Raw genomic sequence first — 26,191 nt, 5'->3', positions numbered from 1 at the left:
CTCTGTATAAAGCTAAAAGGGTAATACAGCTCACAAAGAAATTATTCCAGGGCACATAGAGCAATATCACATACAATATAATATCGTATGAATTGTGGGGGTAAAAATATTTTAAGGAAAAAAAAATAATTATGATCTTCCCTCATGTGCGGTTTTTAATCAGTCTCAAAACCACCACAGGAAGCCAGAGTGGTTGGGACTTCAGCTGAAGAACTTCATATACTACTGAGCACTGTAAAAGGGAAGTGGGTTGTTGTGACCCAATCAAAACTAAACCACAAGAAAAGTTTGATTTTAGTTTCAGAATGTTTGACTTCTTTACACAGTAGATCTTGTAAGAATCACATAAAATAATGTCTGCAATGGACATCAGACTACTTCATTTGCCAATAAAAACATTTTTCCTTCTATAAAGGAAATTTGGTAATTCTATTATTTTTTGTAAACAGCAACATTCTGTACTACCACAAAAAATGGCCGAAGCAGATGAATACCCTGATCAAGATGCAGATTTCATCATAATCAAATCCCTCAGAAGAAGAGGAGCAAGAGAGTGAAAACAGAAACATGAACCCAGAAATCTTCATATCTTGCCTCCATTTCTTTTCTAAATGAAGCAGAAAGGCAAAATAATAACCAAAGAGCCCACACAGCCACTCTACACAGATGCAACCACTTAATTTCCCAGTACCTTTTAGAGAAGCTTCACAGTAAAACATTTCAGCTTCTGCTCTCTTCCAACTCATCTTCCAGCTCAAGTCCTAAGACTTCAAGTTGATCGCACAGATGGGATAGCACACGTTGCTTTCCAAGTCCTCCCAACACAACAAAGCTTTGTTATTATCACTTTGCTGTTGTGTTCCTCATCATGCCTGAGCTCCCCAACAAGTCTCTGATTAAAGCCAGACAAGTTGCTTAATAATAATAGTAATTATCACCTAGTTTCAGGTGCTCTGCACATAACACTTTATTTTCATTATTTTTACTATGTCGTAGCATGCTATAATCTTCAGCATTGATCCTGGGTGAATGACATCAGCAAGTATGTACTAACAATTTAAATAAAACTGATACCTAACTTAATGCAAGCTTGAAAAAAAAAAAAAAATAATCAGAATAAACTATGGGGAAAAAAAAGCATAAGGGAAGCATGCACACATTTCAAGGGAAAAAGAAAACAAAATCTATCCAGCTTAGTGATTAAAAAAAAAAAGTAAGATAACGCTGGGGGGGGGAACAGAAGAAATTATAGTTGTGTACACTCAACAACCATGTATTACCAGTATTCCATTAGTCAAGCTGCAGAATGCATTTGTATTACAATGGCAAGAAGATATAAAAAAAACAGATCTAATGCTCCTAGGAGCAATGCCTGAATAAATGTGACACAAATTCGTAAGAACTCCATGCAAATCAGTTCAGAAACATTTTCAGAATACTTATAGGAAAACTGCCATGCTAGATAGCATATAAAGCAACTACTTTAGGATGTAGAGAGAGGAGAAAGCAGATAATTGTGTCTCCAAATTAAGTCAGTTTCAATGTATTAACACTCAAACTTTTTAAAGCTTTACTTCAAAACCAGAGCATCTACCTACACAGCTCTGAAGAAAACAATTTAAAGTAAGTTTTAACACTAAATAAATAATAGAAGTCTTTGTCTCATAATTGCTAAAGTGAAAAAGCAGTTGAAAAAGCTACTACACAACTCACCCTTGTGGTATGCTTTTAGAAGTAGCTTCACTTGTTATGAGCTAAATTGTAACTAAAGTACTTGTGAAAGAGTCCAAGCCAACACTGCTAACCCACCCAGAAAATCTCATCACATGTAGGGCACTGCAAGATGTGCTACAGCACAGACAGGAAACACAAAATGAAGCAGAACAACTCCTCACAGCCAGAACCCAGCAACGCTCTGATAGCCTCTGGACTTTGCGCTACCACTGGCATGATTTACTAGCACGCAAGCCACCATTAGGCTGGCTGACAGGTCCTGCAGCCTGCAGGCTGAGCAACCTGCTGCTGAGGCACCAGGGCCTCAACAAAGGCCACTTGTTGTCAGCCAGCGCTGGAGCAGCAGCCTGACCAGTCGGCCCAGTACAGTGCTGGGCTGTGGCTCAGTAGGACTTGTTGCGACCTCGACAGACAATTAGTGTGTGTTGGTGTAGAGTTACACGGTCCTGGGAGGTCATTTGCTGACAGATTTTACTACTGCAGAATTACTAACCCTTTTCAAAAGCAGCATTATTGCTTCATTTGTTTGCTTTCAATAGCTAGCTTTCAGATTGCTCCCAAACCTAAAAAACTAACTACAACACTATTCTTTGTATGATACTAAAATATTCAAGTGCTATTCCACAGATAAGCTAAGTACCTTTAACAAGCACATACTGATTTTAGTTTCTATAAATTCTTTCTCTTATAAATCCCAATGAACACATTAATTGAGAAGCTGATGAGGAACAAGATAAGCAGCTGTGGAGAAATTAGCAGACAAAAAAGCACCCTATTGTCAAATCACAAAAGCTGCTACATTAAAGCACAGTATTCCCTTTAGAAACTTTAATCAGCACAATCTTCTCCGAAGAAGAGGAAAAAAGTAATGACAAATTAAGTAAAGCTATTCAGTTTTGTACATACACTATAAAAACCAACTCAAGACATACCTCCTTCGGATGAATATTAACTGAGCTTTCTTCTTCATCCAAGACACCATTAGTGCCAATACCATCTATCCCACCACACAGCACTGACCTCCTCATTAGCTCGGATCCCCACAGTGCTGGCCTAGAAGGATAACTTCCTTGACAATAACACTCCAAAAGACAAAAATTCCCATTTTAACTTAAGGCAACATGCAAAACTGCACTAAAGAAAGACACAAACAAGAAGATGACCAAGATATCAAGGCATCCCAATACCACACCAGACTTTTAATCAAATATAGAGGAAAAACAGGTTGACCATGGAGGCTATTGATGCCCCATCCCTAGATGCATTCAAGGCCAGGCTGAATGGCTCTGGGTCTAGTGTTGATGATCCTGCACATAGCAGCGGGGTTGAAACTAGATGATCATTGCGGTCCCTTTCAACTCAGAACATTCTATGATTCTATGAAGAGGTTTTAGTTCTTAGATGATCGAGTAGTAACACTCTGCTCCAATTTCTTACTTCACTGATGACTCTTAGTATGCTTCCAGTAAAGCTAAAGATCAATCGTTAAGGGGAGGTTAACTCAAGTCAACAACTCTGAAGTGTCACATATTCAAGAGAGTTTTATGGCTGGCAATCCTGTACTGGAAGGTTCAGAGACTACCTCTGGCCAGCTCCAACACATCTTAAACAAAGGAATTACTTGGCTTTATTTTCCTTCTGTGGAAGACAACAGACTTTAGGTAGATTACTGCCAAGAGAAGAAATATATGAGATCTTGGTGTGATGAATGGCTTAAAAAGTAGACTGGAAAACAAAACTGATAATATTTACGATCCATATACAAGACGCATAATTTCCCATTTTTCAAAATGGATACTTTGTCATGGATAAAAAGAAACTTCATTTTTCCAATTTTTAAGGAAACTTTAGGAAGTTCTATTATGCCCCGTTTCACTTAATAAAAAGGTTCAAACAAATACACAAAGGTCTGAAAAAGGTTTTTGGTATTCTTCCTTTTTTTCCAGCATTTGCTTCAACATTAAGAGCATTCTCCTGGCTGAGACAGAGTAATGAAGTTAGGGCATTTAATTTCCAAATGTTGCTAGAAAAACTGGAATGCAAGCAACACTATACAAAAGCAAATTTTATTTGCAAATCATATGAGAAAGTCAGGCCCTGATTTGACAAGATTATTAAGTATGACCCTAACACTAACTCAGGCAAACAGTAAAATCATTATAAAACCCGGGAGGGAAAGAGCTCTTTTGCTTAAGAGCAGCATACACTTATGCACCTTGTTGTACCACACTGAATCTTTAATATGTTGGCATTTAAGGAAGGGCTTTAGGACTTCCTCCTAATTTTTAAGGTTATCTTACTCAAATCTACTTCTCCTGAAGAAAACCTCTGGGGTCCCTAGTATTTTATTCCAGCATAAAAAACAAAACAGCTTGGAAGTTACACTGTAGCAGTTCAGATTAAACTAAATACCATAAAAAAGAATGTCTATTTTCCCTCTTGTTTTCCTCTTAGCTAAGTCGTTGGAACACACAGAATTTCTCTATCACATCCTTCTCATTCTTAACAAGACTGTTCCCTAAGAGTTCTCAAAATGTAGTAAGTAACAATTCCCACGCATTCAACTAAATACTTCTAAATCCTAGCTTTTAGAAGCTGACTAATTTCAGCCAGGACACCACCAGAATCTGAAAGTTGAAAGAACAATCTTACGATCATAGTTAAGCCTTAAAACTTATTTCTGGAAAAAAAAAAAAAAAGAAAAAAAAAATGGGATGCTTTTCAGAAAATGTTGGTTATCAACAATAAGCCGTTTTGCACTCAATTCCAAGGCATTTAGTACATTCATATTAATAGCACAGTTATATTCAACAGCAGTAAATTTCAAAACTAAGAAAAGTAGTACTTTTTCATAGCACTCAGTAATCTTTGAAACGTTACTGTGAACAGTCAAGTCACTAACTTCTACTTGCTTTTTCCTTCCAATTATAAAGGCAAAGAAGCAAGATGAGCAAGATGATGGAAGCAGAGAACAAGGTGAAAAGAGAAAAAATAACCCTATGGCATGGGAATATATTTATAACATATTTAAGATATTCCCAAATTATGAGAAAAGAAAGATCAAAACATTTTCATTTGCCCTATAATAAGCGTTCTTTCAGGAAAGAGTTTTAAGATTTTTTTTTTTTTAATGTAAAGTGGATTCTGAATTCTAATTAAGATATAGCTGTAAGCCAGGATCCTCCGTCACACGATTAATCTTAAATCCAACCTCTAGCAAAGCAGGCTGCAGATGAAGTTACTCATGTAATTACAAAGTCCATCAGCAGTAAGCCAGTGGGAGAGGCTGCAGGCTTTCCTCTATTTCTTCTTTGTACTGGGGAGGAGACTATTTCTGTGGAAATGTACTAGGAAGATTCAGATGCTGTGATACTGTCACAGCACTTAAATATTAGCTCTAGTTTACAACACATATTTTAAGGCAGCAATTTTGAAAATAGAGTCGTTTTTCTGCAGGCTGCACCATCTAATAGATCACTGGAGCAGATCTTCTAGCCTTGCTTATGTCTTCCAGGGTTGACCTCCCTTTACTGCCTCTTCAACCGTAAAACCACATTTTACCACAATTCTGAACTGCGAACTGAGATTAGGTGTTGAAAAATACAATTCTAAAAAAGATACAGTGCAACTTGACAGTTTGTGTCTTTGTAAGGCACGATCTGCTCTGCAACAGACCTTCATATTCAAATATTAGTATCCTCTGAATGACAGAAGTCTTCCAATGTGATATTGGTTTTTCAAGCAAGCATTTGTTAAAAAAAAAAAAAAAGCCATTTTTGTCAGTTTTAGTTTCATCTAAGAATAAACTTTTCTCACAAAAGTAAAATGACACTCAGTCTCAAGGAGTATATTTGTAATCTAGTGTCTAAACACAATATAGCAACTGTAATTGGAACTATACTTATATAATTTCCCATTTTCTTACAGCACAAACACTGAACATTGAACAGCAATATCTAATAGCAAGAGACATGACAATGAGTTTGATTTTTTCCATTAACTGCAACACCATGAGCACTTTCTGATTGGCATTTGAACAGAAATCAAATCTGATAAAACATCATAGTTAAACTGTTAACTTTAGAGTCACACACTAACAATTTAAGAAAACAGAACGGAGCGAGGGATATTCATACATATCTTCTGGCCATGCCCAAGCCCTGAGCCTCACCTCAACAAGCATCCTGACCTTTGCTTTTGTGTCCAAACTAATATACCAAAAACTGATATGCTACATTAGAGAGGCAACGATTACTTCAGCAGGGCTAATGTTTACAAAAAACATTTCTTGCTAGCAACAGGGAATTCTTCCTGCAAACTTAACTACTAGTGAGGATAATTAAGGCAATGTGACTGACATTCCATCAAGGCAAGCAGGAGATGCTTGCTATTGCCATTGCTGAGGTTGCTCAGGAGGCCTGTTCCCACTCTCACAGGAACTCCATGCACTCCTCAGCCCCACTCCTCTGGGTAGCCCAGCACCACTCCACCTATTTGTACACACTAGGACACCAAGCCTTGCTGCCTGCTCTCCTCAGCCCAGAGTTCCTGTGACTGTTCTCACTCAGGAGAACAGTGATAAACCCTATCCCCCAGCCCAAGTCTAAAGAAGAGGCTCTGCAAGAGGCTTAAGCAAGCTGATATAATTGCCTATGATCTATCTTTTCTCTTGACAAAACTACCTGCATTCCTAACATATAGGATTTCTTACAGCGAGTTGCCTCATACTTCATTAACAATATATCATTCATATCTTGCTTTGAATGCGCATCTTCCCTCAACTTCTGAAGATGGGAAGAGAAGCAGAGAAGTTTGCATCAATAATGCTGGTTGTTCTGTTTCAACATACCATGGGGTGAAAGGGAAAACAGTCTGTATGAAACAGCACAACAGGACACCTTGTGCAAAAAGCTCAATGTAACCGAGCCTGGAACTGCAGGTGGCCAATGAACCAATTGAATGCAGCCCTGCTAAAGGCTTATTCTGCTGCAAGGTTACTCTTCTTTTTCCTCCATCCAAAAAACAGCAGAAAAAAAATTATAAAGAAGGCAGTCAACAAAGAAAAACTCTCTCTAGAAAGCTATTTTTTGAGGCAGAAATTGTTTTTTGTACTACCATGAAATGAGCATTCTTAGCTGAAGCACTATCAGGTTCATCTTCAGTGACGCTCTTAATGAACACAGAGCTATCTAGAAGAAGACAGAGTTAACAGCTCTTCCCCGCAGTGCTATTTCTAGTTAAAAAAAAAATAAAAATGCAGATATGCACTGCATCTGATGAAAACAGAATAAAATGGCCAAAGACAAAGTTGATCTCAGAAAAATATTGGAAAAACTATATACACGTTTCATTATTTTCATCATGCAGATTAATCCATGCTTAACGAAAACTAGTCTTGGACAATTCCTGTTCACAAAGAATCATGCAAATACATCCAACCTGATATAAACCAAAGATTAGTAAAAAATAAATAAACAAACATACAAAGCTCTTCCTTTGAAGTGAGTTTAAAAAAAAGAAAAAAGCTTTTAAGACCTGCAATACTAACAGATTTTTCAACAAGTCAGAGCATTATGTCCTGAAGGCTGCAGATATACACTCATTTACTAAGAAAGAAACCATTGGAACGGAAAAACTAATTCCCCTACATCATTTCTGTCCCATGTAACAGGAAAAAAAATAATAAAAAAATCAGAGAACAAGTTCATTTCTTAAAAACTTTCAAAAATCCTTCCCAGAAAAGCCTGGTCACTGGCACATCTTGCAGTTCAACAGCAAAAGACACAAATGTTTTGTTCTATCTTCCTAATGTGCCACATATTTTTTTTTCTTTTATTTACAAACGCTCAGAACAGTAGTTTTACACAGAGTGTTAATATTATTCAAAATTTGATATTAATAAAAATTAAATCTAAAGGCCACAATCTCACAACCTTATCTACAGGGTTAGGAATCTTAAAGCACATATGATCCAAAGTCACCCTCTTTGACTAACGCAAAAAGTAGGGAATTATCTCCCAAAATTAAGCCCTAACCACAGCAAATTTATTCCCTCACAAACACTAACTTCATCCCTATGTGTTAAGTATTTCACCCAACCCCTCCTTCCAGCTCTCTTTTGTTAAGTAGCTATGTACAACCAAAATAGAACAGTTGAACATGACACAATTTTACCAGATGCACAATCAAAAAGAAGGCAAGTTTTATGAAATAAGTCATCATAAGCCAGGATACCAACACAACCATCTCTGATTCCGTACAAAGAAGGCCACAGGGAAACACTGAAAACAAAATTTATGTGTTCTGGTATAAGCAAATACAGACAGGATATAATTACATCTTTCTGCCTCTCCTATGTTTGGCCAATTTCTTTCTGAGGTCCTGTCCTATAATGCACTGATGGAATACTCTAAGAAATACAAGTCACATGCGCACAATGTATCAACCAAAGTTCAACCCAGCCAGAGACAGAAAAATTGCCTCAACTTTACACAAGGTTTTCTCCCAGTTCTGATACAAACTGCAGACAGGTTTTGGCCTAACAGAACAGGGCTGTCAGACTTACCTGACTCATTATCATATTAATACCAATACTACTGATATTCTACCAGACTCTAAAAACCAGAGGCAGGAAATACCTCTGAAAGCATTTGAAACTGCTTGTCAGCGTTACCAAGGAGCATCCTGCTCAGTCAAAGCACTGCTCTGCCACATGCTGCCACACAGCCCACTGCCTTCTCCAGACTATGTAGTATAAAATGCCAGAAGAATAAATGAGGCTCATAACCCAGAGTAACAACAGAGGAATAGATTTGTACAGTGAGCTCATGTAGCATATACCAAAATGCTGGCCTACACTTTTCAAGGCCAGTGTTTTAGAAAAATAGCTCACTAAGTATCTCAAAGGTCACGTTCTGCACTCTATACCTAAGCCAGCCTCGTGATGCTCAACAGGCTTGTGGATTTTTCCCCATTAAGTCTGACTAATCTGACCCTTGACCTAAAGAAGTAGTCAACACACCTTAGAGAAAGTACCCACTCCTAGCAGCAACCAGAAGCCTTCGAGACATTGCTCCAGCAAAGAAGAAAAAAAAAAAAGCAAAATCTGCCTATGCATGGACAGAGCAAAGGAAAGCTGCCGCAGCATATCAAAACAAATAAGGAACAAAACAGGCTGGCTGAGCAACCCAAGGACCACCACCACGGGTGCATGAAGTGGTTTTGTTTTTTGTTTTTTTTTTTTTTTTTTTTTTTTTTTGTTTGTTTTTGTTTTTAAATACTCATTTCTGTTAGAAAGAAAACCTCCCAAACAACATTTTAAGGTGAAGCCATTTTAAAGCAGTGAATTCTCTCCTCAAGAGAAGTATTCTGTAATTGAGTGGATTTAGAGCTCTGTTTTAAAAAAACAACTATTTCCAAAATTCAGGCTGCACTTACAGAGCTCACTCAGAGCCTAGCATAATTGAAGAACTATATGATGAAGCAGCTCATGAAGCAACTGACACGTCAGTTAATGAATTACAAGCAGAAGCCTACAAATTAGACTTGTTTGTTTTTGCATAAGACTCAAGCATTTTACTCTCTTTTTCAAACGCACCCACATAAGCCAAATGTCCTTAAAGAAACTGAAAAAGAAATCTGTTAAAAATGAACAAGGATCCACCTTTGAGTAGAATTTAAGCAAGTGCTCAAATAGTATCACTTTCTCATAAAAGCATTCCAAATACAAAAAAGAAAAATCAACCCAGAAAATTACTCGAGATTTTAAAGATTAAGAAATGAAGTTAATATCCAAATGTTTTCATTGTGGTGTTACACACAAACTCAAAGAAAACCTTTAAATGGTCTGATCTCATCAAGGTGCTTATTCCCACACCACTTGAAAGCCAGATCATCGTGATCTAAATAGGAAGACAACCTTAAAAATCATTTCAAGCACTCACAAGATCATTCAAGAAGCATTAAAGAGTACTTAAACTACACAGGTAAACTATCCTCAAAGAAAGGAGTCACTAAAACCACCTCCATTTCCTGCTGACTTTTGGTTGAAGAGCTATTGACATCTCTTTTGACATCTATTGACAACCAACACTGCCTCCAGCAAGAGGATCACGAGGAAGATCTAAAATTAAGTGCTTGAAAAGAGCAAGATCACATGGCGCAACTAAGAACCTCAGATCTCTTCTCAAATTTATTTTTCATGAAACGCAACAGGAGAAAGCTACCAATAAAAAAGGGAATAAACATAGCTTCATGCTAATTAAGATAACACATGAACAATTTAGCAGCTCTGTTTGGTAATTTTGATGTTTACTGCATCAGTTTTGTATCCCTCATTCCGTAAGTTCTAAAGTTTTTACAAAAAAAAACTGTACACACACACCTGCCAGCTAGCCTGCCTTAAAGTGAAAGAATACACCCCAAAAGCCAATGTTTTGTTGCACTGACATCAACAGGACATAGCTTGCTTGCACAGAGTGAATCCAGAATTTCAACATTTTAGAGTAATCCTCAAGAAAAATTTTCCAGCCCAAACCGAAAAGCAAGCTGAAAAGCAAGCAACTATCAGCTATATTTACTGAGGCTCACCTGTACAACTGATACTTGAGCAAAGACATCATCTAATCCACACAACTTAGCATACAAGGCCCAAGCCCTGCCAATGCTTGCACACGTCCAACTTGATGCATATAGACAGGAATTACTTGCATGCTAGAAGGCAAGCACATTAGTAGTAAGTATATTCATGAGTCAGCATTACATTCAGGTGCAATAAAAAGCTAAGGCAAAAGGGGAAATGAGGTATGAAAGTGGTCGTGATGACTGAACAGTCATAAGAAGAGTTTATGTTTATTAACAAAATATTTTTCTATACATTTCTGAACACATAAATTGTCTTTTACATAAGAAGTCTGCAAAAAAGCAATCCTTAGCCTGTGTCATACCAGCCTGTATCTCCTGTCTCTTCTTCCTTAACCCTCTTCCTGTTCAGCTTCACCAGATGAAATACTTACGGGTTTTACATTCCCTCTGGACTTGTTTCTCCAGCTACAGGAACAGCTGTATGCCTGGGAAGCTCCCGAACTAGGTCATAATGCATACAATTTAAACTAATTTTTCAGTCAATGACTGAAAAAAAAAAAAAAAAAAAAAAAAATTCTTCTAAAATACAAACAGCAGCAATCCAGAACAAGCTAATTTATGCTGTGAACAATTCAGCCCAGGAATTGTGAAACTGAAGAATTCAGAAACTGATGGAGAAGGTGACTGCCAGCTCTTAGCTTCCTCTGATATCAGCTGGGTAAGAAGGGCTTTTGAGTTGTAGTGAGTTTTTCTTTAATGCCCAACAGCCACTCATCGTCAAGAAAAATATCCTTATGTATTTGGCCCAAGTAGCCGAGTGCTTCTGCCAGATTCTGCAAGACCCAGAGATCCCAGGAACCCAGTCTATCAGCATGTTTCTCAAGTCTGCAAACGTTGTCCTGTACAGACTGAGTTCCATTTGCACAGCAGCTTACAGAAGGAGATCTGAAACTTCATCTTACTTGTTAGTTACAACAGTAGAAACTGCTGTACCACCTGTTACCATCAGGACAACTGCTGATGCAACACAACCCACAGTAAGTATACAAACACACCCATCTCACAGCAAACACTGGACAGCAGGTATTTTGAACTGGTTTCTGTGCTGTAGTGCTGTGGGCCTCCTTCAACATACTACCAGCTCCGCCACTGACAAGAATTAGTAGTATGTCAGAATTACACTGAGAATCTCCAAACATGTTCCTTGTGGTATGGTAGGGCTCTGAAGTTGAGGATGTAGTAAAAACTTTAGGCTCTTCATGGGACAGTGCCATTCTATTAAGCTTCTACAAGAGAAGTATTGGATAACCTCAAGTTGAAGCTCAGCGAAATGTTTCCACGATGATTCAGTTCTAAATCAATACTTTTTACTAAAAGACATCTAACGACCTGCATCTTGAGGGTCATAAATAATGTTTCAGCACTAATCGATTACACACTATAATGCAGAAAGTCATTGAAGCCTAGATATAAATGTAATAAAGCCTCAACTTTATTATTACAGCTCTATTCATACAGAGTTATTTGTGTCGACATGTTTTGCTACCTAGATCAATTTTACTATAAATACAGCATTTCAAGATTGCTCATGTATTAAAAAAAACAACAAAAACAGACTGCCTCACACTGAGATATCCAAAACGTGGGGAAAAAAAAAAAAACAAAAACAACCTCACAGCAACAGTAAGACAGTAAGTCTTGTTTTATGTCCAAAACAGCTCAATAACTGTAGGCACCGATACCCCCAAAATTGTTATTCATTTTACATAGCTGAAAACAGTGGCCACATGAGTTTACTGTGACTAGCTTTCTTCTCCTCTGAGCAAAAATATAATTGAGAACCATCACTCTTGGGAGTTGTGAACTACTAAATACACATTTCCTTCTTTGGGAGTGAAAGATCACTTCCACCCACTGTTTTTCGTTGGGAATTACCCCCCTGAACATTTGCTGGAAGCTTTTTCCATTTGTTAGTCTGACACTTGGAAGGGATACTGTGTAATTGAGGTCATCAGAAGACACATGTACTGTGAAACAAGCACTGGGTATTTTTGCAAGTTTAATTATTGCTTATCACTGTCAGAGACCTGTACTTCTCCTAATGTAAGTGACTGCTGAACACCACTCACTTTTTATCTGCACCATTTTTAAAAAAAGTCCTGTATCAGGGCTTGAGAGGAGACCATAAGAACTAATAACAGGCCTGACATAACCAGGCATATTGTATGCTCTACTTGTCCCACTCTTCAATTTGCAGTACTGGAAGAGAATATAAATTGAGCTTAATTGCAAAATTGCCTGTTCAGTCCTTGAATCAGAAAATTACACTTTTACAATTTCTCTTCATTCTCATTTCCCTTTTCCCCAGAGAATGTACAATTCCAGCATTACTTTTCGTCTTCTTCAAACACTTCTACAATCATGCTCCTCTACCCTGGCCCCTACCCTCCCAAGCCTCTCTCTTCTCACTTCTATAGGACAACACCGTCTGTCTCCATACTTCACAGCCTTCCTCCACACAGCCTCTTGGCCACTCACTGGCTTCTCGTTACAGGGCAACATTCTAGGGGATCAAGGAAGGGGCAAAACGCAGAGAGCCCAGAACCAAACACCAGCTGTTCTACTCCCAGCATCTTGGGCACAGTCCCATTTCTTGTGCACTTCTTGCCTCTGAGCTGCCAGTATGAGAGCTGGGTCTCAGCCTTCCATCTCCTAACTGCTGACACAAGAGGCAGCTGGTCCTTTCTTTTTACATGCACTCAAAGACTGCTGCCATACTGCAATATTTAAAAGTCATCTGTGACTTCAAATTAATTCTGTCTGAAGTAACACACTTAAAAAAAAAAAAAAAATGAACACCTGAAGAAGCAATTCCTGGCCTTTTTCCTACTCCTACTTTTTCCTATTCTAGTGAAATGCCTACACATTTATTTTCTGGACTAGAAATTAACATTCAATCCCTGACCAGAGTTAGGAAAAAAATAAGCCTCATAAAACAATAGAAGGAAACTATTCAATTTTCAACCAGCTTCCTTCTTTCCTTCATGTCTCTGTCAAGACCTTTCTTAAAAATAAAAATAAAAAAAGCAATCCACTAGGAATTTTAAATTTTAAAATTTTAAAACTTAAATTCTTATATTGAAATAGATATATAAAACAGCTCAAAAGACTGACATAGTATCTAAAATAGTGCTGAATGCTTCGAGTAAAATGAATGTGCTGTTTCTATAAAGCTTACGGATACACACAATGACTGCAACTGGATGATTACAGAAATGTGGGAGATCAACTGTCAATACAGAAGAGATGATCAATTTACAAGTTTTGAAACATGCAGCAAAGCTTTTTCGGTTCAACAATGTGCCCAGCTAAGGACGGAGCTGTGAGCAACTTTGCAGCCACTCCTCAAGCTCATCTCAAGATGAAATTGTAACCTTGGCAATTGAAACAGTCTGTTTTTCCAATTTTTTTAATATCACAAAAAAAAAAAATTAAAGTGCAAAGCCCTGACAATTGTTTTTAGTAGTCTGAAGTCCATGTAGCCTAAACAAATTTCTGCTTTGACCCTTTAATAGGGCTCATCATAAAGAAATATCTGCCACTATATTCTTGGACATGTTCTAAGTTAAAAAACGTTCTTCGCATCAGTGTCAAAGAAGACTGGTCTAGTATGAGATCTAAGATGTAAGAAACTTATGGAAGTCATTAAACTCCACGTCAGGAAGGATATATTTGACTGTCAGAATATAGGACTTCTCATATGGGATAGATGTAAATTAATAATAATCCACATCTAAACCAAAATAAACAAGAAAAAGCAAGTGGCACACTACATAAAAGAAAGAACTATTCCCTGTGCAAAGCACTGGGATATTTTAAATCAGGAGAACAATTCACTTACACATGGACAGAGACGGATTCTCACAGAAACATTTACGCAGGAATGCATGGTTATAACCAAAGGTATCACTCAAGGAAGGACTGAATGCCACCTCCAGACATGACTAAGGAGAAAAGAGCAAATGGTGCCTTCAGTTCTTTTTGCTTTGACAGAAGGCAGCTTTCTCATCCATTTTGTTTACAAACACTGGTAAGTAGAGTATTCTTGAATTAGAAACAAAGCACGCTTGGAAAGATACATTTAACAGAAGTACATAGGAGCTATTCTGAAGAACAAACGTATCTAAATGGAGATCGAACTAGGGAAAATTCTATCAAGAAAGCTCCTTGAAGCATAAGCACAGTTACCCATGCTAGAAGGCTCACAGCAAGTACTAGGACTCCAGTTCAGTCCCTGTAGCAATCTGAACAGCTGTTGACTTCCTTTCTGTTGTGCAGATAAATACCTATAAAAGTGTCAGTACTACATTGTCCAGTCAGCCACAAGAACTGCTGGTGTAAACAACAGCCTGCATTTCCAGCACAGTTTACATATTATCACTGAAATTCAAAAGGTTATATTTAAAATGAGACAGAATACAAAGTTACTCTGCAAATGAAAAATACAGGGAAAACTGTATTTTTGTGAGGTTGCATACACTGAAATGGAGGGAGAACCACCCTTTCAGCATAGTGTGTGAACTCTACAATCTCAAACAAAAGGACCCTGCTGACTGCCTTCCCACTTCCCTCACAACATCAGACAGGAAGAAGGAATCACCAATTAATTGTGCAACAAGTTATTGATCACTTCTAATTTTTACCTACAACAAGCACTCAGGAGATGTCGTTCATACAAGAGTATGACCCTTGGTTGCCCCTGTAACTTGGCATTTTTCAGATACTAACGGTAATTTTAAAAGTTGGATAGATTAAAGGAGATACTTGGGGGTCTTCTTTGGTGGTTTCTTTTTTTTCCTCCTTGTAGGTAATATGCAATGCTGAAGATTGATTCCCGCAAGTATTTTAGATACAGAATCCCTGTTTCCATGCAGACAGCTTGCTGCAATACCCAAAGAGCAAAAAGCAGCTGGGCTCATCTGCCTTCAACACCCACAGTGATAGGGAGTGAAAACCCCACGCAGTCAGCAAAAGGCAGCCAGGCAGTCAGACTTCCTATGGAAGAACGGAGGATAGGTCCGGTTACACCTGCACGCAGGTTCCAACACGAACCTTTCCATCACAGCTACCCTCACACATTAACCTTTTGCATAACACGCTCAGAACAAAGTCGGCAAAGGCTGAGATTTTTTGGAGGCATTCAGTAGGTACGAGTAGTTCTGTGACCTCTTACAATGCGACCTCAGAGCAATCCAGCTGGAGCATACAGAATAGCCTCAGAGGGCTCAGGTCCCCCACCTCCACATGTGAGGGCAGCTCACTACTAGCAGCCTCCCACACACTCATTTGTAGACATGTCCATCACAAGGCAAACAAAAACTTAACACTTCAAGTTGGCTCTTTTTGCTTTCATTTACCAGTAGCAACGAAAACCACTGCGTCAGGGGAACATCCTTCCCCACACCGATTTTAATGGAACACAGATGATCCTCAGGATTGGGTTCAGACAAGGAGGATACAGTTCATTTTGCCAAACAGGCTACACTTTTCTTGTGTACTCAGTGTTGTGACATATTCCATAATTCTTTCATTTTAGAACTAAGTATTATTATACACAACATGCGTTGCATTTTTCATGCCATTTATGTTTTATGACTTTGCTTTTAAAGCTGAGGAATACTGGTAGCCCAGTGCCATTAATATATGTTCCCAATAAGATAGGGCCAAACATTAATCTAATCATACAGAAACATCACAGATCCCATTTCCAAAAGCCAGCACTCTGCCCACCACCCACTGATGTCAGATCACATACGCTGGAAGTGCTGAAATCTATTGTTCCATCCATTTTCCCCTGTCCTGTGAGGTCCTGGCATATACTCATTAGAAACAGCTGTACACCGTAACACAGGGATATGCAACAAAATGTAAGAACCTCACAGACATATTTTAGTGTTTCACAAAGTATTAACATCAGCAGTACCACTCCAGCAAAGGCAAAGCAAACAGTACACATGCAAGCACTGCTTTCCAGGCAGAAGCAGCTCTTCAGAGCTTAATTCTATGAAAATCTTTTATTCCATAAGAACTGTGGCAGTCAGAAGTCATCCCCAGAGACAGGAAAAAGGAAAATATTTCCATATTCAAGAAAGGGAGAAAGGATAATCCAGGGATCTGCAGGCTCATGAGCCTCAGGTCTGCGTTTGGGAAAATCATGGAGCAGATCCTCAAAGCTATGTTAAGGCACAGGTGAGACAAGGTGGTGATCAGAGACAGCCTGCATGCCCTCATCAAGGGCAGATCACGTCAGAACATTCCAGTGGCCTTCTATGGTGGACTTATGGCATCAGTGGAGAGAGGAAGGGAAACTGATATAATCTACCTGGACTTCTGCAAGGCCTTTGACTTGATCCCACACCATATCCTTATCTCCGAATAAGAGAGAAAGATTTGAAGGCTGGCCTATTAAGTGGATAAAGAATTGGTTGGATGGTCCTAGCCAGAAGGTTGCTGTCTATGGCTCTATGTGCAAGTGAAGGCAGGTCACACATGGTCTCCCCTCTGTGGTCCATCTTGAGACCATCGCTCTTCAACACCTTTATCAATAACATAGACAGTGGGATCGAGTGTACCCTCAGCAAGCTTGCTGATGACGCTAAGCTGAGTGTAGTTCATATAAAAGGAAGGAAGGAATGTCATCCAGAGGGACCTGGACATGCTCAAAAAATGGTCACATGAGAAGCTATTGAGATTTAACAAGGCCAAGTGCAAGATACTGCACTTGGGTTGAGACAATCCCAGATACAAGTACAGACTGGGAGAAGAACTCATTAAGAGTAGCCCAGCAGAGAAGGATGTGGGGTCCTGATGGATGAAAAGCTGGACATAAGTCAACAGCGTGCTCTTGCAACCCAGAAGGCCAACAGTATCCTTGGGTTATAACAAAAGATGGGTGCAAGCAGAGAGAGGAAGGGAACTGTCTCCCTCTATTCTGCCCTTGTAAGTCCCCATCCAGAGTGCTATGTCCAATCCTGGGGTCCCCAGCACAAGCAGGATGCAGAGGTGTTGAAGTAGGTCCAGAGTAGGTCCACAAGGATGATCAAAGGACCTCTCCTATGAAGAAAGTTTGAGGGAGTTTGGTTTGTTTAGCCTGGAGAAGAGAATGCTCTGGGGAGACCTCATTGGGGCCTACCAGTACTCGAAGGCTCTGGTAGCGATAGTACAAAGGCTTTAAACTAAAAGCATTAGGTTAGATGTTAGGAAGAAATTTTTTACTCAGAGTGGTGAGACACTGTAACAAGTTGCCCAGAGAGTCCTGAGTGCTCTACCTCTGGAGGCATTCAAGGCCGGGTTGGATAGGATCCTGGGCAGCCCTGATCTAGCGGTTGGCAGCCTTGCTCACAACAAGGGAGTTGGAGCTAGATGATCTTTAAGGTCCCTTCTAAACTAAGCTGCTCTATGATTTTCCTGAAAAAGAGGTATAGTCCGTAGGAGTTAGGAAACTATGTAAATGGATACTTACCAAGCAATTCCCAAACCCCACAACAACAAAAACAACACATTCTTTATCAATCATCTTGATGTAGGCAAGAAGAGAATGCTTACATACCAATCGCACAACTGCATGTTCTTCACCTACATTTATTCCAACTGAAGTATTTCTTATCTAAAAACACAGCTCCACTTACAAGGCCTCGAGGATTACCACTAAATCCTTTTTTTTCTTTTTGAAGTAAATTCTGACTCGGAGAGGAGGGAGAAAGGAACACCTCTGGGTCAAAGACAAACTTCAGAAGGTCTGCACTGTAATTCTCACTGTGATTTGCAGCTCTATCAATTGCTTTTCTGTTCTAACCGCAGCCGAGTGCTACAGCAGCACGGCCCCAAACAAGCCCACATTCATGGGAAGAAAAGGAGTTACAACACTTATCCGAGGGCTGAGCACGCGCCTACCCGAGCTCTCTCCCAGGAGCGCGGTAGCGGGGCCGGCAAAGCGGCGGCCCGGGCGGATGCCAAGGCTCGGCTCCGGCCCGTCCCAGCGGCGGAGCCTACCGGGGTCCGGCGGGGACCGAGAAGCTGCTCGGATAAAGCGGCTGGAAGCATAGCATCCGCCGTACTTCGGGGAACAAGCGGCAGCGCGCTGCCCAGAAGAGAAAGGAAGCAGAAAACAAACACCGAGAGCCCGAACGCGAGCGCGGCAGCCCCGTTTCCCCCGGAAAAGCCGGCGGGCTGCGGCAGAGCCAGGACCCCCGCGCTCGTCCCGCTCCGCCCCGAGGAAGGCAGCCCGGGGGGCCCGCGCCGCGCGGCCGCTCCCTGCCCGGCGGGGTTGGGCGGGTGCAGCCGCTCCCCTCCGCCCTCCCTCCGCCGCCGCCGCTCCGCGCCCCCCTCCCCGCTCACCGGCCGTCTCCTCCGCCGCCGCCGGCGCCCCCGCCACGCCGTTCAGGTAGAGGATGGACAGCAGGTGGGGCTGCGTCTTCTCCAGGGCCACCCGCAGGTCTTGGAAATGGTCCCGCTCCTTGGCCAGCAGCAGGGCGATCAGCAGCTCGGCCTTGCCGCCGCCCGCCGCCTCCAGGTCGCGCAGGTCGCGGGGACCGAGTGCGCCGGCGGCCTCCAGCAGCTCCACCACCTTGTCCACCTCGGTCATGGCCTGCGCCAGGCTCTGCCGGCACTGCGCGAGCAGCTCCTTGTGCTTCGGCTCCATAGTTGCCGACGGCCAAACTTCGGCCCCCGGCCCCACCGGTCGGCCGCCGCCCCCGGGGACGCGCGGGTCGGGGGGGAAGCGCCGCCGCCGGCCGCCGCACGACTCCGAGCCGGGGCCGGGCCGCCCTGCGCCTCCTCGCCTCCTCCTCCCACCGCGGGCTGCCGACCGCCGCTCTCCCCTCGGGCGCTCGGGGAGGGAGAGCCCACTGCGGGGCTGCTCCTCGTCCTCCTCAGCCGGCGCCGCGCTCTCCTTTCCGTCTTCCCGGCGGCCAAACAACTTCTCCTCCTCCTCCTCCTTCTCCACCTCCCTACCGCCGCCTCCTCCGCCGGCAGCCGGCGCCCCCCACCCCGCGGGGCGGCTCAGCCAACTTCTCTTCTGCGCTCACTGCAGGCCGCGGGGCGAGGAGGGGTGGGGGGAGACGGCCTCAGCTCCAGGCGCCTCCTTTCATTCGCGGCAGCGCGCAGCCATATTGGTCGCACACGGCGGCTGCCTGCGCCCAGACGGTGCCGCGGAGGCGCATGGCCCGACCCGCCCGCTCCGCGCCTCCCGCCGCCGGCGGCGAAACACGACGGCCTCTGCCCCGGCCGCGCTCCGCCCGTCACTCAGCGGCTCCCGCCGGCCGCCGGGGGGGGCTGCAAGGAGGCGGGGCGCGGGCGGGGCGGCCCCGAGAAAGACCCGAGCCTCGGCGGCGGGAGAGCTACGGTGGGGGCGGCCGGCTGGCCGGCCGTCGACAGTGTTCAAGGCGAGGGAGAGATCAGATCACTTAAGGGGCCAGCATCCCGCCAGCTCCGCTTGTCCCGCACCAAACCCGGGCCCCTAAGCGGCGGCGGTGGCGAGACAAAGGCCCCGCGGGGCGGTGCTCCTCGGCGGCGGGGCGCGCACCGCCATCTCCCGGAGGCGCGGCTCTGGGAGCGGGGCCTGGAGGCGGCGCGGCTCGCATCGGGCAGGGCTGTCGGGCTCCGGGCTGGCATCGTCCCGAGGGAACGGTGTGCTAACAGATACACCGAAATTCGTCTGATCCGACGGAAACGCCACAATACGGACAGACTGCTGGGATTTTTGTCCACTAGGAGTTATAGAAATGAACTAGGAGTTATTCAAATAAAAGATGTACATATTAGAAACGGGTGCTGTCTCATCTTCTCCTAAATGGGATTTTGGCTGCTCAACAAACAACTGTTAACTTACCAATGGAACACAAACGGCCTTGTTCTCAGCAGCTGCAGAATGTAATCGTTTGGCAAATAAAAAGAGTAACAACATGTGGCTGAAGGCAAGCAGCCTGCCCGCGTTCCTGTCCTGAAGAGCAACTGAATCCCAAACAACCAGGGTACAGGCTGCAGAGCGACTGTGGCTACTTAAATCTGAAATTCACATTTTATCTGAAAAACCCTCACTGGATAAGCACACAAAGATAACATCGGCACTCACGGCACAGCAGGAGTGCAACCAGTGATTGTATCATCTTCATCACATCCAGTAGCAGTGGGGTGACCTGAAGGTGTCCTGGGCCAATGCCTGTGTGCTGTTATAATGTTCATAGGTCCGCAGTCAGGGAGCTCATTCTGTTTGCTCTGAGCTCACTGACTAGGAGCATTGAAGTTCCACGCTGTGTATCAAGTTGTATTATGCAGTTCAGTGATGTCTCACTTATGTGTAAACAGCCTCAGTTTCTGTGCATAACCATGATACCAAATCCAGCACAATTCTTAGTGGGAATACAATGTGAAAGCACTTGGGGATTTTTTCCTGTCTGGAAGGTCATTATTCAAAGGAATATCTCTCAATATTTGCTAGTACGCTATGGGTTTGAAGCAAGTTTTTTTTCATGTTTTATCCCTTGTTGCTTATGCTTTTGTGGATTCCTTTCTTCTAAATCTGCATCAATGGTTTTCTTAGTGAGACTTTTATAGGCAACATATGCAGAGCTTTGCATCACTGGCTAACAGCTGGTGTTGTAATACCTGCAAACTGCATTATTCTGAGGCCATTTGATTTTATCTGAAAATATGCCTATTTCTCTCCAACAAACTGGGTAAACTTTAGTCAGGAAAGCAATAGTACATTCCAGAAATACTAGTTAATGTTGGTGTACATGGCTTGTTTTCAGCTCTGCAAAAAATCCACCAGGGAGGTTAATGCAGCGCATGGGTGAGGCCAGTACAGGCACAGGTCTTGTATTCTTCTAGCAGTCAGCAACCCTGCATGCAGCACATGGGTCTTGGAACGAGATTATCTTTGAGGTCCCTTCTAGCCCTAGGCATTCTATGATTCTTATTACTGTAAAAAAATTGTTCCATAGTTCCATTCTAAATCTCCCCTTTTTTAGATTAAAAGCATTTCCCTTTGTGCTATCACAAAAGATGCAGCTAAAGAGTCTTTGTTCTTTCTTACAGCCTCCCTTCAGATACTGAAAGGACGCTATCAGGTCTCCTTGAAGCCTTCTCCAGTCTAAATAGACCCAGCTCTCTCAGCCTGTCCTGACAGGGGAGGTGTCATATGTGTCATATTTGAAGGCTCAAACTATGAAACATGAAAAATTATTGTGTCAATGTGAATTGAACAAGATTTGGATTGTTACAATACCCCGGAGTGTACAACTCTACTGCCAAGATAATAAAGAAGCAAAATCAATTTTCAAGGAAGCCTCCTCCGAAGTCCTCAAGAAGAAAAGTAAGACAAGGAGGGGAAAACTCTCTCTGGTTTCCCTGCCAAGTTTTCTGGGATAAACTGTGGAGGAGATTTTCAAACTTAGATTTAAGTTAACCAAAGATCTTTGACTGAAACTCAAAGTCTATTATTTGCAGAGAATATTCAAGAATTTTCTAAGATTTGGTAACACAAGCACAGTTTTTTGTTTTTGTTTTTGTTGTTTGTTTTCTTGTTTAAAAAAAGAAAAATGAAAGTTTAAAAAAATATATTAATTAAAATATACTCTGTAATAAAAAGCTCTGCCAGAAGACATCTTGTGTGTTTATATAAAATAGGATTCCAAACAACTTGACACAGGAAAAGATCAATAAATTTTCTAAGCTGTACCTTTGAAAGCCAGACTACTGGGGATGTGTGCTTTGGCCATCAGAAAAAAAAGCTGTGACCTTCAGAGATGTTGTTAGGGTAGCAGCACTTTTAGTCAGAACTAGAAGGATGATTATTTTGAAATCATTAAGTTAAGCTAAAATATAAGGTGTGGAAACACTGTCTTGTAATAGGCGATCCAATAATTAGTCATACCAGCCACATGTGCAACACTTCCCGCATTTGTTTATTCTTGTGTTACCTATGCAGTGTGAGAAACATTTAGAGGATAGGATATCATAAAAAAGCAGAATTTGGGTTAATATTGTAATTTATTTATTTATCCTTTTTTGAGAAAGAAATAGAACACTAGAGTTGCCCTGAAGAAGCAAAGTACTCAAACATAGAATTTGAAAAACTAAAATGGGTGTCTACTTGGTGAATCTGCCCCTCTGAAGCCTCCCTGTGTAGATTTACACTGAAGATAGCAAAGCACTTTTAAGTCCTTCTCTTGCAGAATTTTCTGTCAGGAGGACAGCATCATCCTCAACACAAGCACTAGGTTTCAGCAATTCACAGTCATGCATCTGAGGACATTTTTTCTTATTATTCCATTAAACTCTGTGCAGTATATGGAATCCCATTAAATTTCACAAAATTAATGGAAGTATATTGTATATGTATGTATGTATGTATACATACACACGCATATAAAGAAAGCCTTCAGAAACATTAAACACAGAATAAAGAACAGCAGGAGGAGGATTCAACCTTTAGGACAAGAAGAGTTTGTTCCTGTAATTACCTGTACTCCTTTGTTATTCTGCAATCATTATCATGCCTGTGTATGCAAACTCAGCACATTTCCTGAAATGAAATGTTGTGTCATACATTTGAATTAGAATCTGCAAAGAGATTGAAGCTCCTGCAGCATAGCACAGCCTTCAGTGTAAAAGTGTATCCTCCACACAGATCAGACAACTGTAGACTGAAAGTGAGGTGGTTCTGAGCATCGTGACAGCTATATGAAAAAGGGATAGAGGAGAACAGAAACAGACAAGAGAGATAAAACAGTGGAAAAGAAAATCCTACCTGTTTTCAAGATGGATTTCAGTGCAATCATATAAAGCATTGCACCTGCAGTGGCAGAGACTGTACCAGTGAACATTCTATCTTCCATTTCTCTGCTTTCCAAAGCCATTAGGCAATGAGATTTATATTCTATGTCAGTGATCCACATACTGAGCGACACTATTGTGCTATTTTAGTTTGGGATTTTTTGATAAGACACCCGCTAGAAACACCTGGGCTTTCAAACAGATTTCTTATATTCATTTTAATAGGCTTTATGATAGTCTTCAGTGTAAAAAGTACCTGTCACTCAGTCTCAGGTACTTTATCCTTCTCTGAAGCTACCAGCTACTGGTGCCTGCATCCCAGCAGCAGCCCTGCTGCTATAATTTCACTGGCGAATCACCTCCTCAGTAGCTTCAGTGTGAACTATCAGAAAGTCTAATACCTCAAAGGAGAGGATATTCCTTCGGACTAGAATTTTTTTTTTTTTTGTATTATTTTTTATTTACTCAGGAAACGTTTTATTTCTTTTCTTTTTTTTTCAGAGCCCTTAGGATTCAGGTCTTCAAGCTTCATTGGCAGCCACGTAAGCTAGGGGCATAGTTTTGCAATGAAAGCTAAGCTTCTCACGTAGCCATGTGACTCAAGCACCCAGGGCTTAGAGAAAAATATTGAGAGTTACAGTCTGTTAATGGAAGCTGACAACATTGTGTGGAACCTAGGAAGGAAGATGATTAGATATTCCACAGCAGGAGAAATACAAGCTGTTATCAAGGTGAGATTAGAGCAGACAGAGCAAAGTAAATGAAGATTTTGTCTTAGGTACTATGGAATGGAACAATATAGAACAATAGCAGCTGAGCAGATCTCAATGGAATTGTATTGTTTTGGACTGATGTAATTTAGAGACAATAGATTAGTGATCTCAGAATAGGAAGGTGCAGGTCTACTGGCCCAGTGGATCAGAATGTCTCACTGATCCATAAAAAAGGCGAAGATGTAGAGGTGCACATGTAGCATGAGCAGCGCAGGGCATGTCAGCAGCACTGAGGGCACTGTGCTACCTACAGATGCTGTGCTCCAGCCCCAGGGAGTGGCTCGGGGCTCACAGCCTACAGGGGCTTATCTGTCTTCCTAAACATGCGTGACCACAGGCTACAGGAAACGGTTTGGCCCTTCCTCAGAGAGCTGCTGCAGAGTATAGCACGAGGGAAAGCAGACCGAAGTATGGCGTAGCTTTTTTTGTAGCCTTAATAATCTATCAGCCTTTTCATCCTGTGCTGCCTGGGGCAGCTTGCTTTGGCCTATTCCCATTCTGGGCAGGGATTGAACTGGTAACTCAGATTAAAATGAAGATCAGACAGCTTTCTCAGTCAGATTCCATAGAAACAAACCACTCTGTCTGTTGAAGGCTAGTGAAAAAGCAGAAGAAAATCAAAATTGTGTTTTACTTCAGCAACTAAAATTTCCCATTTAAAACCTGAAACACTGCAGATCCACATGACAATCCTCCAGGGCAAAAATTTCATCTTGCTTTGGGAAGGATGCACAAAAATGCACTTCTCAGATACCAGTCTGTCCAGAACAAAGCTGAAGACAGCAGGATTTCCTATAGGAGTCCGGGCTAACTTTCACATGCTTAAATTAACTTCATCTGGAAGCCAGCAGATCTTAAACAGTCAATTTTGAAGGCCATTGCTCGTAATTTGCTGATAGTTCCATTACTAAGTCAACTTTCAGCTGAAATCAATACTGGCTATTTATGCCATTTATTTTTATTTCTTTTCACAATAATGGGGAGTTAAAAGCAAATGCATGCCCTCAGCATCCCTGGGAAATATCTATAAACAAGTCACGCACAATCTGAGAATTCATAAGAAAAATTCAGCTGAATGTAGACAGCTGTAATGGCAAGGACTATCAATAAGTCTGCTCTGTTTCAAGATATTTGTTGTTCTTCTGTCAAATCTTCTTGGCTATTAGAGCAATGAATATTTTCAAAGTGGTTCTGGAACTAAAAGGGATCCTCCTATTGATTTTGAAGGACTTTGGTTCAGTTATCCAGCTCATTATCCACTAAAATATACACATTTCATTCTATCAGTGGAAAATGTAATATATTAAAAAAAGAGCTGCAAGAGAGAAATAGAAGTTATTGTGATAGGATATAATTCCTGTCAGACATTAGTCTGATGGGTATAGAAAGAAAAAGCATTGTGCCTAGCAGGCAGAATTGACAAAGCAGAGATTTAGAAGGACTTATAGGCAGAATGCTTGCAGAGCCACATCGGAAGCATTGCCTGAGAAGCAGGATGATGCTGGGGAATGTGGGGCAGTGCTTCAGTTGTGGGTTGGCTGGGGTCAAAGCTAGGCTTGAAGGAAAAAGTTCTTGCTGATGATTAGAAGCCAGTAATTCCTGAAAACACAGGGATGTTCCAGATGTCTCTAGCCCAAGCCTAAAGAGGTACCTGTGGAAATGGAGACAGCTCCAAAGTCTCCAACTTTGGTTCTCCAGGATTCTCTAGATTCTGTGCAACAGCTGAATTATCACAGGATTTATCTAGGTAAACACTGTAGAAATTCTACAGGCTTGCAATTTGAAAATAAATCTTTACTTTTAACATTGCAGGGTATTCTTTGTGGGGTTGAGAATTAAGTTGAGATTGTACAACTTCCTACAGTCATCCTTGCTCAGACAAAGCAGGCTGTGGTCACAGCTAAATCTAAGGACCGTTCCAGAATACAAAAGTGCTGGACTTCTGAGAAGTCAGTTCTGAAAACAGTAACTCATGAAACAAAGTAACTTCTGTGTTACACTCCCATTTTGAGGGGAAAAGGAATAAAGCCTGAGCCAGCCTCCATACTTTGGCAGGGACAGGAAAGCTATCAGCCATTTCCAGAATGGAATCATGTCTCTGCTTGGCATAGTGGCAGCTCCACTACCAGCTTCATGCAGTTTGGTTATTCAATGTAAAGTGAGGTACCTATATCCAGCACAGCTATATTCCTCCACCCAAGACAAATTTAAAAATTAAAAATAGAACTTTTCAGGTTCACGAATATTTTTCAAAGAAAAGTGCC

At 41.6% G+C, this 26,191-nt stretch overlaps 1 protein-coding gene across 2 annotated transcripts in view; it reads right to left on the bottom strand.

Annotated features, from left to right (window-relative positions):
• DLG5 (discs large MAGUK scaffold protein 5) overlaps positions 1-19,717 on the bottom strand; it is a 98,341-nt gene extending 78,624 nt beyond the window's left edge. Inside the window, exon 1 of one of the 2 annotated variants that reach the window (XM_085229046.1) lies at positions 18,715-19,717. In XM_085229046.1, the coding sequence (XP_085085172.1) occupies positions 18,715-19,018 (304 nt within the window). In that variant the 5' untranslated portion in view covers positions 19,019-19,717. The remainder of the gene's footprint in view (positions 1-18,714) is intronic. The other variant, XM_085229045.1, reaches the window with a different exon arrangement.
• Between the last annotated feature and the right edge of the window lie 6,474 nt (positions 19,718-26,191).

This window comes from Meleagris gallopavo, chromosome 8 (assembly GCF_905368555.1).
Source record: "Meleagris gallopavo chromosome 8, MGAL_WU_HG_1.1, whole genome shotgun sequence".
Lineage (NCBI taxonomy): Eukaryota > Metazoa > Chordata > Aves > Galliformes > Phasianidae > Meleagris > Meleagris gallopavo.
Note: the sequence above shows the minus strand (reverse complement) of the source record. Positions and strands in the feature narration are given on the sequence as shown.